Below are 14,055 nucleotides of genomic sequence, written 5' to 3'. Positions count from 1 at the left end.
ACACCCACTGGCCAGCCAGCTTCCCAGGCTGCCGCTTTACCTGGAGGAGTTGGAGGCAGACGCTGATGAGGCTGAGGTCTTTCGACGCCTTCGTGCCCGACTAGGGGAGACGGAAACCCCAAGCTTCTTTTTGGGAGACTTGGACCGTCGCCAGGGGTCCTTCCACTCATCTGCTCGCTTCACCTGAGGCCCCACAGAGGCGGCCTCCTTCTTTGGTGGCTCAGCTTGACGGCTGCAATCACAGAGTGGCAATGCTCAGGCTGCCTGCCCTCTCCCTGCAATGCTGCTTGTTGATGAGACCGAGGCAACTTGGGACAGAGCTGAGGGAACCTCAGGAGGAGGCAGCAGGCCTCCTTGGGGGTGGCCCTAAAGCCAGCCAGAGTCCTTGTCAGGTGAACACCCTGTCTCCTTCTCACCATGACAGCAATTGCTTTTTATGACGATCACTTATTTAACTTCTATCCCGTCTACGTTGTCAGCTGGGGACTGTGACGTCCAGAAACATCTGTCTGTAGTGCTGCACATCATAAATAATTACGAGATTAAAGGAACAAAAATCACTCTTCTCAAATGCAATAAAAAGGTTGTGAATGAACATGTCCAGGTCTTCAACACTTTGTCTGTGAAGAGACTGGCTACAGTGCAGTCGGAAAAAACCCTGACTAGACCCCCAGAAAGAGCATTCCCAGGCCTTCACAACAGTGCTGGCCTCAGCAGCTGGGTGTGGCTGGAGGCTGGAGAGGGGACAGAGGGACCTTCCTTCAAATCCTGGGGCTGGTGCATGTGGTCATGCAAGTGGGCAGACCATCTCCTCAACCACACAGGCCAGGCACAAGCACGAGAGGGATAGGAGGTGGATCGTCAATCTGTCCTAAAATCGTAACTTCTGTTGCCCTGGCCAGGGCTTGTGCTGGACAGAAACTGAGCAGAGACTGCAGCCCTCTGCCCGCAGAAGGCAGGCTGGGCTCCTAATCGGGAAGCCTGGCGCCAACAGAATGCCTCAAGATTCAAACAGTTTGCATCAAAGACATAAAACCTAGAGCCCCAGGACCAGCAGAAAAGTAACTTAATTATAACGATTAGAGAAAACCTGAAAATGTAAGTGCCTAATACAAAAGTATCTACTCAGGAGGAATCTGTTCTCAGTAGAGAAATCACAAAGTTCATTTGAAATCTCCGGAATACACAAAATTAAGAAGATAAAAGTCCCTTTTTCATTGTATTTATTAAAAAAAAAAAAAAAAAAACAAAAAAAAGAAGATAAAAGTCCCTGTTGCCGATGTTCAGCACCTCTGTGCGTCTCCCTCAGCCCTGAGTTCTTCCCAGGATGGATACGCTGCCTCTGGGCCTGCTGAGGGACTGCCCGGCTGGCCCAGGAGGGCTTTCCACCTGTGTTGAGAGCTGTCTCTGACTGCAGGGGAATTCATTGAGATTTCTCACCCTCTGAACATTTCGATATTGGGGTTTCTTTTTTAAAAACACAAGATAGTAAGATGACCTTTTTTTATAAAAGTCATCATAGCTTTTTTCTTTTTTTTTTTTAAATCTAGAGCAAATTCCTAATAAATGGAATTAGTAGCAAATAGCGAGTTCTTCCCCTGAGGGTTAAGCCACTCACAGGGCTGGCAGCACCACTCCCTGCCACCATGGCACCACGCAGATGAAAGCCAGCAAAACAGACAGGACGTGGCTGGAGACTGGCCAGGCTGGGCTGCGTGTGCCCAGCCCTCTGCTTGTGTGCAGCCTTGAGCTAGAGCTCTTCTTCACTGTAATGCCCTGGGGCCGGCTCACTGTGGCTGGCTGTGGCCTGTGACTCGAGCAGACCCCAGTGTGCTGCCCTACCTCATGCATCCTTTTGGGCTCAGAAGGCTCCTCTTTGCTCCTCAGTTACGTTCACCTGGCTTTTTCTTCCAGGTAATCCACACCCCCCACCTGCTTCCCTGGACCCTGCCTCACTAGCGCCAGGTGCCACGCGCGGCTTACAGGGAGGCTCCTCCTCCATTCACAAGCGGTCTGCAGCACTGCTAGCGCCCTCTTGCCCAGGGCGCACGATGCCACCCTTGGTGAATATAGACTCTTATTCTGCAGGGGCTTCTCATGGGCTATGCTCTTCCACTGACCTTAGCTATTTTTTTTTTTTTTGGGGGGGGGACTGGGGATAGCATCTAGAAGTGCTTAACCACTGAGCCACTTCCCCAGCCTGTGTCCGCAAGAGCGGCTGGAGTAGGAGCTGTAGGATGAGGACCAGGATGGGGACCGTGACAAGCCAGATCCCGAATAGGACGATGACGTGAGGACGACCTGTGGGCCACAGAGAAGGGGACTTCATCACCCCAGAGGACAGGCAGGGCCACCCTCCCCAGTGCAAATGGGATGCACAGCATTGCACGCAGAGGTGTGTGTGCTCACACTCAGGTCCTCACTAAGTTGCTAAGGGCTTAAGTTGCTGCGACGGAAGGCAAGCACCAGCCACTCTCATGCCAGAGCTGCGTGTGCTCTCGGTCTGTGGCATATTCAAAACCCTGCATGCGTCTGACTTTCAGATTTCTTGTTCACCTTGCCTGTGCTCACCTACAGAAGACCTTTGGCAGCACTGTGTCATGTACTGCTCTCTGAATCCCACTGGGCTTTGGACTGGAGTGTCATCAAGCTCATTAACAGGGCAGGCGCAGTGGCACACAGCTGCCATTACAGCGACTTGGGAAACTGGGGCAGGAGGATCACAAGTTCAAGCCAAGGCTATGTGAGTTAGCCGTGCTCTAAGCAAGACTCTGCCTCAAAATGAAAGATTAAAAGGGCTGGGATGTGGCTCAGTCGTAGCTGAACTCGGGGAGCTGCTCACTTGCCTGCCACGTGCAAGACCCAAACAGAAAGAAGGAAGAAAGAAAGAACCTATGCGAGCACCATGCCGTCCATTCTGTCTTCTCCTGCGGCTCTCAGTAAAGGGTGCGGCTTTCTTCACGGGAGCTCTGCCCTTACGTTTCCACATGGTGCTTGCTGTTCCTGTTGAGGGTTTTCCACCACCACATCGTGTGTGTCGGGGTGGCTGTGACCAGCACTACCTGGGTTATGTGGGAACATGAGAACAGCTGCCTGCTGGTGATCTCAGAACCTGTTTGATGGCCGCGAGCCAGCAGGCACCAAGCCTGTCACCTGTGGAGAATCCAGGGCAGCAGCAACGCCCAGCACTCGGAGCCTCCTCAAGGACACGCTACTGAGGCTTGAGTCCCTGTTATCTCAGCCCAAACCTGAGGGCTATAGGCACATCCGGGTGCTACCTGGAAAGTAATCCAGGAAGGAAGAGAAAACCTCGCTGCTGATTTCCCCAGCGCCGGCCACTAGGTAGCTGCTTTCACCTTTACACTTCCTGCACGTCCTCATCCTGAAAATGGAACAGGAAACGGACACCGTGCTCACCAAGGCCATGGTGAGGCTGCCTCCTTCCAGATGTACTGTGATGCTGTTCAAAGGGAGAGGATGGACAGATGCTTGAGCCGGTCTCCATCGCAGCATGGAAAGTGAAGCGGACAGAGGTGGACAGTGCCCCCATTCTGGCCCCAGGAAAACCTGCAGGGCCTCTGGAGATGGGCACCTCGAGTGTGTCCTGAAGGCTCCTTGCCAAGGCTGGGGCTACCAATGGGCCTTGATGTCCTCACCACTGCAGGGCAGGCACCAGGCCCTGCCAGGCAGGAATGCCACGCAGCAAGCCCATGTTCCCAAGCACGGCAACACAGCACACGCATTTTTGCTTATGTGCAGCCAGACATTTTAATCTTTTATTTCAGGACTGGGGATTGAACCACTGAGTTACATCTCCAGCCCTTGTATTTTTTTCATCTTGAGACAGGCTCTTGCGAACTCGCCCAAGCTGGCCTGGAACTCGAATCCTCCTGCCTCAATCTACTAAATAGCTGGGATTACGGTCACGGGCCACCACACCCGGCTTATTTCTATTGGATTACTCCAGTGATTCACTATGGCACATGATTGGTGTTTGCTTTACAGTGATGATCTAAGATTCCTTTTAAAAGGTATTTAAGTTAAAAAAGTGAAAATATTTAAAACATGCAAACAAACAACATAGATGGTATCTGGATACCGAAATGCATGTTGGTGGCAGGAGCCACATCTGCCTGGTAATTATGCGGTTCCTCAGTCACGCCGTGCCTACTAAGGACGATGTCAACAAGCTGAGCCCTGCGGGTATCTGTCCCCAGTTTGCGGGGAGTCAAAGCATGAAGAAACTGCTTTCAGATGTGGACGCACAATTGAAACCAACAAGGCAAGGGCAGACACCCCAGGAGGAGCAAGGGTGGGCAGTCAACAAAGAAGGGGCCCCCTGCGTGGCCCTGGGTGCACACCGGGGGCCAGCACACTGTGCCGGCAAGGCCAGGGAGTGTACCTCTCACCACTCTGCTCCTGCCCTGAGGAGGCCAGATGGCCGTCTGGGCTGAGGAGGAGGCTGCTGAGCCGCACCTTTTTTTCCCCCAAGACACCCCGAGAAACCTGAGGCCAAATCCCTTCCCCTCGAAAGGACAGTCAGCGCGAGCACCCTGCTCAGACCCCGAAAGCCAAGGGGACAAAAGAGAACAGAACACAGAGCCGCAGCTTTCCCAAGGGCCTGCGGGGTCCACAGGAGTGTGCTCAGCCACTCTGTGGAGGCAGTGGTGGGAGGAAGCAGGCTGTTCGGGGATGGCCTCAAGAAGGCCAGCACAGGCTGGGATTTGCATACACACCTCTGCAGAGGAAAGGTCCCGCAGCTGATCTCTGACCAAGGAAGCTACCTTCCCCACAGCGGGCAGCACGCTCTTATCTGCTAGGGACTGTCCTTCGTCCAAGGCTGCGGGAGGCTTGAGGGGCAAGGGTCATTGTGCTGCCCGGACACCGAACCAGCAGCACAAGTGGCCCAGGGCAGCGCAGCCTCTATCCAGCTGACACAGAGCCAGCACCAAGGGCGACCAGGCAAGGGGGACAAACCCAGGTGTGCCTGGGCTCCAGTCTGGGCAGCTGCCAAATTGGGGGGCCAAAGAAGAAAGATAAAACTAGACGGCCACTCCCTTCTAAACTCACAAGGCTGAACATCTAATGAAGACAGAAAGGGAAGGCGAAGCCTGTGGTTCCTGCTCCGACTACACTTGTCCACATCTACTTCTGGAGAAATCTGATGCCCTCACCCCAATCTGCCAGCACTGGTGGGGCGACAGTCGACAGGTGTGAGCTCTGCGCGCTGGGGACACTGAAAAGGCCCAAGGCAGCTGAGTGCCTGTGGGGCTGCCATGGGGCTTTCCTGGCCTTCTGCTGGGCCCTGCACCCTGGCCACCATGCACATCTCTGTCCTTGCCTTGCTGGATGGTGCCCAACACCATCTCCCACCTCCACCACGTCCATCCACCTGACCAGGCACAACCCTTGGTGTCCCATGCTGGAGGACAACTCTTGATAGTTCAAGAGATAGTTAGGTAGTCCTCCCTACCTACACCACTCACCATCTGGCCCTCTCTCAGGGACCCGCACACAAAATCCACCATTGCCAGACAGCACGTGGCATAGTGGGCCTCCAACGCAACACAAGGCCAGCAACATGGGCCCAGAGCACCTCACTCCGAAACTCCATCCACACGGCTGAGGTAATGCAAATACCTGGTAATCCCCACTGGCCAGAGTCCAGGACCCAAACTTGGAAGTCCCAGCATGGAGCAGGGTTTTCCTAAGGCCTATGCATCCAGAGTCTGCTCACGAGGGGCTGCCACTGAAGCTGGATGGCCTTTTTCCAAGTGAGGGTCCGGAAGGTGAGGTGAGACAGATAGGCTTTGTCCATAGGGGACCCCTACAGATCACAGACTCAGTGTTTCAATCCCGAGTTTTGAAAATGCACTGGAATCTAAGCACACACGTGTGAACCTGGGAGAAACACACGAGGTGCTGTGTCACGCTCCACCCACTGCCGTTAGTTCCTGCAGGAGTAGAAAGAAGAAACCCACCTGGACTGCTTCCAGGTGCAGGCCAGCACCAAGGAAGTGCGCCTTCTAACGTCTGTTAGGCTACCTACCAACGCTGCCCTGGGCTCTTTCTGCTACTGTTCCACTGCCCATCCTGCATCCACCCTATGGAAGAACTCGACAGGCTCAGTAATGTTTTCTAATTCACGACTGTGTTTGTAGACCCGTGTGTATCTAGTACCTGCAGACACCAGGCGCCTACAGTCAGATGGAGTACCCCAGTGAGCACTACACTCATCCGCTCACCAACCTTCATCAAAGGGCGGGTGGAGCTGCTGGAGCAACTCCCTGGCTACACAAATCAAGAAGTTACACACAGCACAATCAAGAAGTTACACACGTTTCCCTGAAGGGCTCAGTGGCTCTCTCAGAGCCAGGCAGTTAAGCAACATCCAGAACAGGTCAGAAAGACCAGGGGAGGCTCATTAAATCCTCAGAGGAGTTTCTTTGTGACAACAGAAAGATCCATGATAGCATTAAGAGAGTTCTTACAAGGACTGGGAAATTCTAGCTTTGAACAATCTCCAACCCTTGGCTCATCAGGAGGCAGCTAAGCATAGCACAGAGCAGGCGGTGAGTGGGTGGGTGGCTACAGAGTGTCACGCACATCCTGCCATCTGCTGACCGCCCAGGTGCTGTCATCAGATGCACTCAGGGTCAGCAGAGGCGACCTAGGCACCGATCTTTACGACTCACAGGAGCAAGTTCTCATGTGAGTTCCACCCTGTAAGACCTGCTCACCACAGGGACAGTTCTGAAAGGCTGGCAATGGAACCTGGCTGCACAGCCAGCACCAGTGCTGGGCAGGGCTTGGGGGGGGACAGTGCGCTCCAGAAACCAGGGAGGGGAAGTTGCTTGAGAGAAATGCAACACCTGGTTCTGCAGCAGTGGAGACAGGGGCCAGGTGCAGCAGACCTGAATGACTCACCACAGTGCAGAACCTCCTGGGCAGCAGGCCACACGGCCTCGCCCACACTGTGAAGGGCACGTCTCAGACAGCTGCAGTAGGTCACAGCACACACCAAGACCCTGACCTGCCGAGGCCCTTCCAGAAGGCCAAAGTAGCATTTCTTAGCTTTCCCCGCCCCATCCTGGCCCACCTGAAGCCCTGGGACACCTCACACTGGCACATAAGTGCGAGGCAACCTGAGATGAGGCGACAGCTGAAGGAGGCATGTGCCGGATGGGGCAGTGTGTGGGGTGTGGATACAGAGGTGACTGTGACCCCACCAGGAAAACAGTGTGGCTTTGTGAGAACCAAGAACCAGAACAGTGAGTAGGTCCTGAGGTGGGCTAGGCCCACCTGATGGGAGCGAGAAACCTAGCAGCTGGTGCCCAGGGGCACCAACAGCTGTGAATGTGAATGTGACTCCAGTGCAAGCCTCCTAAGACAGTGGCAGCCTGGGCGACTCCCACAGGAAGGCCCAATGTGACTCTGTGCAGGGGCTGGTCTCGGCCGCGCCAGCTGAGCACACCCAGCAGCCCAGCTTTGCACAGCAGTTTGAGGCTGGCAGCGGGAATTCCCCTCCTGCACAGATGCGTTTTATGGAGCTGGTGGGAAGGCCCGGCTCTAGTTTAAATATAGCCAGGCCCAGAAGTAGGCAAAAGGTCTGCGAGGCCCAGTTATGAAATACCAACGTGAACAATGACGCAAGACTCGGAAAGGCCACGCTGCTGCTTGCCAGCCAGGCCTGCAAGGGCTGCCAGACATTCCTAGAGGACCCCAAAGAAAACAGGCTGGTCTCAGCACGCAGGGCTTGGGGCAAGAAAAAAGGGCCACCCCCAAACAGAAACAAGGGCGGAGTACAGCCACCTGGAGGCGGGGGCAGTGGTGTGCTGGCTGGGCGGGCCCAGGCCAGAACCCCTGCAGGAGCGCTCACCGCCTCTCCACGGCCTTTCCCGGGATGCAAGTCTGCTGTCTGTTCTTAGGTGAAAAAAGTTCTGTGTGGTAAACCCCCATCTGTTGGAGGCTGTCCCACTAATAAAAGGCGGTCACACACGCTCTACTCCCAGAGTCAACTCCCTGGAAGAGTAGCTGCATTCATTCGGCTTCGAAAGGAAAAAGGAACAGGAGCTCTGCACTGGGAATTCTGCCCTGATGAGATGCTGGCCTCAGAGGATAACAAGACCCAGACCCCAGGACCCAGGATGCTCAGCACCTGGGAGGCTGAGCTGATTCCAGGTGACCACAGCCTAGCCTTGCTGACAGGCTGCTGGCTGGGCTGGTCACAGGAAAACAAGGCAGTGTTCTGGGAAGAAAAGAAAAGGGCTGAGAGTCAAGTTGAATGGGATTAAGCCAGGTCAGAAACAGGACACGGCTTTGCTCAGCTGCTGAGAAAAACTGTCTGATTTGGGACAAATGCCCTGAGTCCCGAGGGTCCTGAGCCTGCCTGTGAGTCTGGATGGGCCCAGACAGCCACGAGTTCCCCCGAGGCCCACTGATGCGAGGGTCCACCTGTGCACGTCTGGCCTGCCGCCCGGTGGCCACGCCAACCAACTCCCAAGGGCTTCCCTCTGGAGGCAGGTGTGCGGGCACTGCAGCTGTGCACCTGCCTCCTGCCCCTGCCCCTGCGCCCATAGCTACGCACACTTCACCAGCACACTCCTCTACAAGAAGCACTGGAGTGGGAAGAGCTCCCGGTTTCTTGGACACCAGTAGGGGCTGGAGAGGGCCATGGCCAGAGTTGCATTTCTTAGTAGCACCTCCGTAAGCCACAGATGTGGACTCCTGATGAGACTCAGGAAGCCACAGCTGCACTTGGCACTGTTAAGAGTCCTTCTTGCATCTGTGCTGAGACCAAGGGTCTGGACAGGCGTGAAGACAGCCATTTTATGGCTCTGGAAGGCAGAACAAGCTAGTTCTATATGCAGAAACCCTTCTGTAGTTTTATCAGTCCTACAACAATCAACTGAATTGCACCTGGCAGAAATGTAGGCTGCCATAAATACTAAATGCCTCAAAACATTTGTCAAATGTCAGCATCAGACTGTCCTGGGTCTCAGGACAGGCACTGAGACTGCTGCCCTCCAGGGGACAATAAGAAGTCTGTGATAATACAGTACTGGGGTACTAAGAGCTATGGGAGGGCAGAAGAAGTGGGGAGACCTCTCTTAGCAGGAATTTGAGCAAACCCTGTAGGAAGTGAGAGGCTGCCCACCCAGGAGAGGGGACGCTGCCAGCCAAGAGCAGAGGCGGCTGCGGCCCTGTCTTCCTAACAGTGGTCCAATGGACTGAGTCCAGGCTGAAAATGCAGTACGTTTTAGGAAAAGCAGGGAAAATAGTTTCCATAAAGAAAACAGGTTTAAGCCAGGCACAGAGGCACACAGCTGTAATGCCAGCTACTCAGGAGGCTGAGGCAAAAGGAACTGCACTTCAAGGCCAGCCTGAGTAACTTAATAAGGCTCTGCTTCAAAGTAAAATGAGAAGGGTTGGGGATGTAGCTCGTGGTACAGCGCTTGCCAAACATGCAGAGGGCCCTGGATTTGATCCCCAGTACTGGCGGGGTTGGGGGGAGGCCTGAACCTGGGTGCGGTGTTGTGCACCTATCATTCTAGCTAGGGCAGAGGCAGGAGGATTGCTTGAGCCTGGGAGCTTAGGGCCAACCTGGGAACACAATGAGCTCCTGCCTTGAAAAACGCAGGAAAGGCTTGAGAGGGCCCAACACCAAAGCAGCACTGGCTCTTCTGTTGGATGACTTCAGAGCCACTTTAAGAGTTCTTTTATTGAGGGGGGGGGGGCAGTACTGGGGATTGAAATCAGGGGCACTAGACCCCTGAGCCAGATCCCTAGCCCTATTTTATATTTTATTTAGAGATAGGGTCTCACTGAGTTGCTTAGCACCTTGCTGTTGCTGAGACTGGCTTTGAACTCTCGATCCTCCTGTCTCAGCCTCCTGAGCTGCTGGGATTACAGGTGTGCACTGCTACCTGGCAAAAGTTCTTTAGAGCGCTTGCCAAGCAAGTGTGAGGCACTGGGTTCGATTCTCAGCACAACTTGTAAATACATAAAATAAAGGTCCATCAACAACTAAAAAACATTAAAAAAAAAAAAAAAAAGAGTTCTTTAAAGCAGTCCTTTGTAGAACAAACTCTTTTGACACATGAGGAAACATGTGACTCACTCTGAACACTCTCTAGGAATGTCACTTGGACTACCACTGGCCAGTACAGCATATGAGGGGATCCATCGCTGCACCTGGGAACGTGCCGTCAATCTTTGCACCCACTGGAGCTGCACACTGCTGCAGAGGGGCAATCCAGAGCCCACTCTTGCTAACAGTGCTCGCGGAAAGGCAGAGCCCAGCCAGGAGGACAAGGCATGGAGACAAAGGGCCCATTCTCGTCCTCTGATGGACAGTCGACCCTTCCAGATTCTAAAGGCTGAAAATGGGCCTTTTAAAGCGCAAATAAAGAGTGTTGTGAGAGGTGGGAGGGGAAGGAAGGGAGCAGGGGGTTAGCAATGATAGTGGAATGTGATGGACATCATTATCCAAAATACATGTATGAAAACATTAATTGGTGTGAACATACTTTATATACAGAGATGTGAAAAATTGTGTTCTATATGTGTAATAAGAATTGTGATGCATTCCGCTGTCATATATTTAAAAAATAAAAGCAACTTAAAAAAAAATCCCTGAGTTAAAGAAAATATATCTGCAGTGCATGGACCTTGGAAAGGCTTTGGGGCACTTCCCAATAAGGAGCTGCTTTAAGCCCAGCATGGTGGCGCACGCCTGTACTCCCAGTGGCTGGGGAGTTTGGGAGGAGGATTGTGAGTTCAAAGCCAGCCTTAACAACTGCGAGGATCTAAGCAACTCAGTGAGACCCCGTCTCTAAATAAAATACAAAATACGGCTGGGATGTGGCTCAGTGGTTGAGTGCCCCTGAGTTCAATCCCCAGTCATCCTCTCCCCTCCCCCCTACCAAAGAAGCTGTTTTGATCCCTTTCCCACATTTTGCCGCGTGTCATGGGAGGGTGTTGACACCAGCAAAGCACGAGATGGGATGGGATGATGTCATTATTAAGCTTTTCAGAAGAGGTCTTAGAACTCCAACGTGGAAAGGACAGTATCCTCAAGTGATGCATGTAGGAGAATGAGGCTGAACCCCTGCCTCACACTGTATACAAAATGTACCTTAAAACTAAAAGCTGCAGCTATGAAACTCTTAAGAGGAAACACCTCTTGTGACCTTGGATCAGGCAATGTCATCTCAGACATGATACCAACAGCACAAGGGTTCAAAATAAAAACAGATACCAATGACAACAACAGGACAGCACAACGACTGGCAGAATGGGGACGCGGCTGCCAATGAGAGACTCAGCAAGGGCCTGAATGCAGAATGTAAGAGCTGTTAGAGCAGCAGCCCTGACAGGCCAAACCGCAAGATGGGGAAGGGTGTGGAGAGAGACTTCTCCAGAGAGGCACAAACGGCCAGTGAGCATGAGACAGGCTTGGTGTCTCAGTCCCCAGGGAAACACGCTGTGAGGCAGCAGCATGGGCACACGTGGGGACGGCCAAGGGGCAACAAGAGTGCTACAGAGGGGGTGGCGGGGCTGCACCTGGAAGCCCCTCTGCGGGCCCTCAGGAAGCGACACCATCACCAGGTGACCTTGGGATTCCTCAGTGCCCGGCCAAGGAGAACTGAAGTCCACACAACACACAACAGTGTTCACAGTCACAGCAGCCAGAAGGTGTAAGGGGCGAAATGCCCAGCAACAGTGAATGAATAACGACAATGTGGCGTGGCCGTGATGCTGATTCAGCTACAAGAAGCAATGAAGGACTGAAACAGAAATGCTGGAACCTGGATGAACCTTAGATGTTCTAAGGGAAAGAGTCCAGATGAGAAGACCACCGCCAGGCTCTGCCACCCCACACCCCCCCTGAACACGCTCACGCACGAGGACGCGGCCCGTGCTGCCAGAGGCAGCAAGTGGGGGTGGAGGAGACGGGAGAGGCTGCCAGCGGGTAGGGAGTTCTCTCTGGGAGACGAGAGCGCTCTCAAGGTGGTGTAGCCAGGACTGCACAACTTTGTGGTTGTACCAGAAACCACCCACTGGACGTTGTAACAGGCACGCCGCGAGGCACACCCATCTCATCACAGTGAAGCTGTAGAAAGTGCACACACACAACTTGCCCAATTCTCCGAGGCCAGGCTTCCACCCTAGTGCCCACGTGCATTCAGACAAACGCAGGGCGTCCTCCGAGTGCGGGCCCAGGCCCGGCCCTGCCTCTTGGCCTCGTCCAGCACAGCGTGCCCACCCGCTCAGCAGGCGGCAGGCCGTCGGCTTCCTGGGTGGAAGGATGTGTGCGCTGCGTTCCAGCTGCAGGAGCAGCACGCAGCCGGCGACAGGCGCCCAGCAAGCCTGCGCCCTGCCTAAGCTCGGGGCCAGAACTGTCTGGGCTTAGGAGAGGGGCGCAGTGCGGAGTGCGCACTACCCAACAGCTGCCCACGACGAGCAGCACCTACCCCACACAGCGCACCTGTTTCTTGGCCACTGCGCAGGTTGCCCGTCCAGGGGCCGCCTCGCAGCCGCCGCCGCCGCCGCCGCCGCCGCCATGCACCAGCTCAGGCAGGCGCCCATGCTCAGGACCCCACCCCCCGGGATCAGGTGGCCTACCTTGGTGGCTGCGGGGAGCGGGGCTTTGGCTTCTCCTTCTCCTTCTCCCGCTCCTTGTCCCTGTCCCGGTCGCGGTGCTGTCGGTCCTTGTCGTCGCGCTTGGCGCGCTCGCGCTCCCACTCCTCCTTCCTCCGCTGCCGCTCCTTGTCCCGCTCGCGCTCCCGTTCGCGCTCGCGCTCCCTCTGCCGACGCTCGCGCTCCCGGTCGCGCTCCCGTTCGCGCTCGCGCTCGCGCTGTCGGCTCTCGCGCTCGCGCTCGCGCTCCCTTTCCTTGGTTAGAAAGGCAAACACACACGCGGTCAGCGGGCGGCCTGGAGGACCCGCAGAGGAGGGAGGGGAGGGAGCAGGGGCTGCGTGGGGACCGCCCAGGCCACGGCGTGCCCAGGGTTCTCCGCAGAAGGCGTTAAGACACAGGCAGGACCCATCAGAGGCACACGAGGTCCGAGACTGAGGTGGCCCTGACCGCCACCCCCAAACCTGTCACCCGTCTGGCACGAGCTGTGCACAGCTGGCTCTCCTGCACAGGACCCAGAGGACATGGCCTCTGCACACGCTCCTTCCTCTAGGATGGAGCCGGCACAGCTGCCCATGCCAGCAGGTGCGCGGAGGGCCCCCTGGGTGGTGCCTGGAGGAGTGGCCCCCCGACACAACCCTTGGTGCAGACGTGGGCATCCCCTGAGACTCAGTGTCACAGCAGAATGAAGCCCGAGCCAGCACACCTGACAGCCTCTGGGCTTTCCTCCAGGGACACGCTGTGCACACCGTGCCTTCCTGCTGTCCCCACCCTCCAGCAGAGGAGGGTCACAGTGGCTGCCCTGGGTAGGGACAGGATACCAGGAGCCTGCAGCCCAACTCCAGGAGGAAGCTGCTCTGTAGAGCAGGTGGGCACCAGAGGGTCGGCCAGGGGTTTTCTGGACTACAGGGTCCTCTGACCATCTGCTGAGCTCCTGGGGCCATGGCCACTTCCCTCTGGTCCTAAGAACTCCTGGCTCTGCCCTGAGTCACAACATAAAGCCTGCCAAACTACTTCTGAGGGCTCTTTCCTGGAATAGTCTTTCCACGTCCCTCCCAGAGCAGAGACCTGGGCTCACAGTCCACAGCCACTGAGCTCCCAGAGCCAGAGTGACTCAGGAGGAAGCACCAACGCAGAGCACCCTCTGCCACACCAAGAAGGCAGAGTGGTCAGAGACGGGTCCTCAGCCCGTGGACTACAGGTGAGTAATATGGCTAAGGAGACTCTCAGAGTCCCCTGAAAACTGGCATCAATGACCTCATGGGCGGTCTGACTTCACAAAGCACGGCAAGAACAAAGTCCGCGGAAGCCCCGTGCAGGTTACAAGCATTCCCAGGGCGCCCACACCAGCCCCCAGGAACCACCAGTGTGGGCTACGTCCGACCCTTTGCTTCAATAGCACCTGGGCTGGCAGAA

General features: G+C 55.3%; 1 protein-coding gene across 4 annotated transcripts in view; it reads right to left on the bottom strand.

Annotated features, from left to right (window-relative positions):
- The window catches only part of Zc3h18 (zinc finger CCCH-type containing 18), a 51,846-nt gene that overhangs the window by 9,451 nt on the left and 28,340 nt on the right, over window positions 1–14,055 (bottom strand). For all 4 annotated transcript variants that reach the window (XM_046434581.2, XM_046434582.2, XM_046434580.2 and 1 more), the window contains 2 exons: window positions 12,628–12,896; window positions 41–232 (listed from right to left, as the gene is read on the bottom strand). In XM_046434581.2, the coding sequence (XP_046290537.1) occupies window positions 41–232; window positions 12,628–12,896 (461 nt within the window). The remainder of the gene's footprint in view (window positions 1–40; window positions 233–12,627; window positions 12,897–14,055) is intronic.

Source organism: Marmota monax, unplaced genomic scaffold (assembly GCF_021218885.2).
Source record: "Marmota monax isolate L192 unplaced genomic scaffold, Marmota_monax_Labrador192_F-V1.1 WCK01_AAM20220418_F8-fsc00024, whole genome shotgun sequence".
Taxonomy (NCBI): Eukaryota; Metazoa; Chordata; class Mammalia; order Rodentia; family Sciuridae; genus Marmota; species Marmota monax.
Note: the sequence above shows the minus strand (reverse complement) of the source record. Positions and strands in the feature narration are given on the sequence as shown.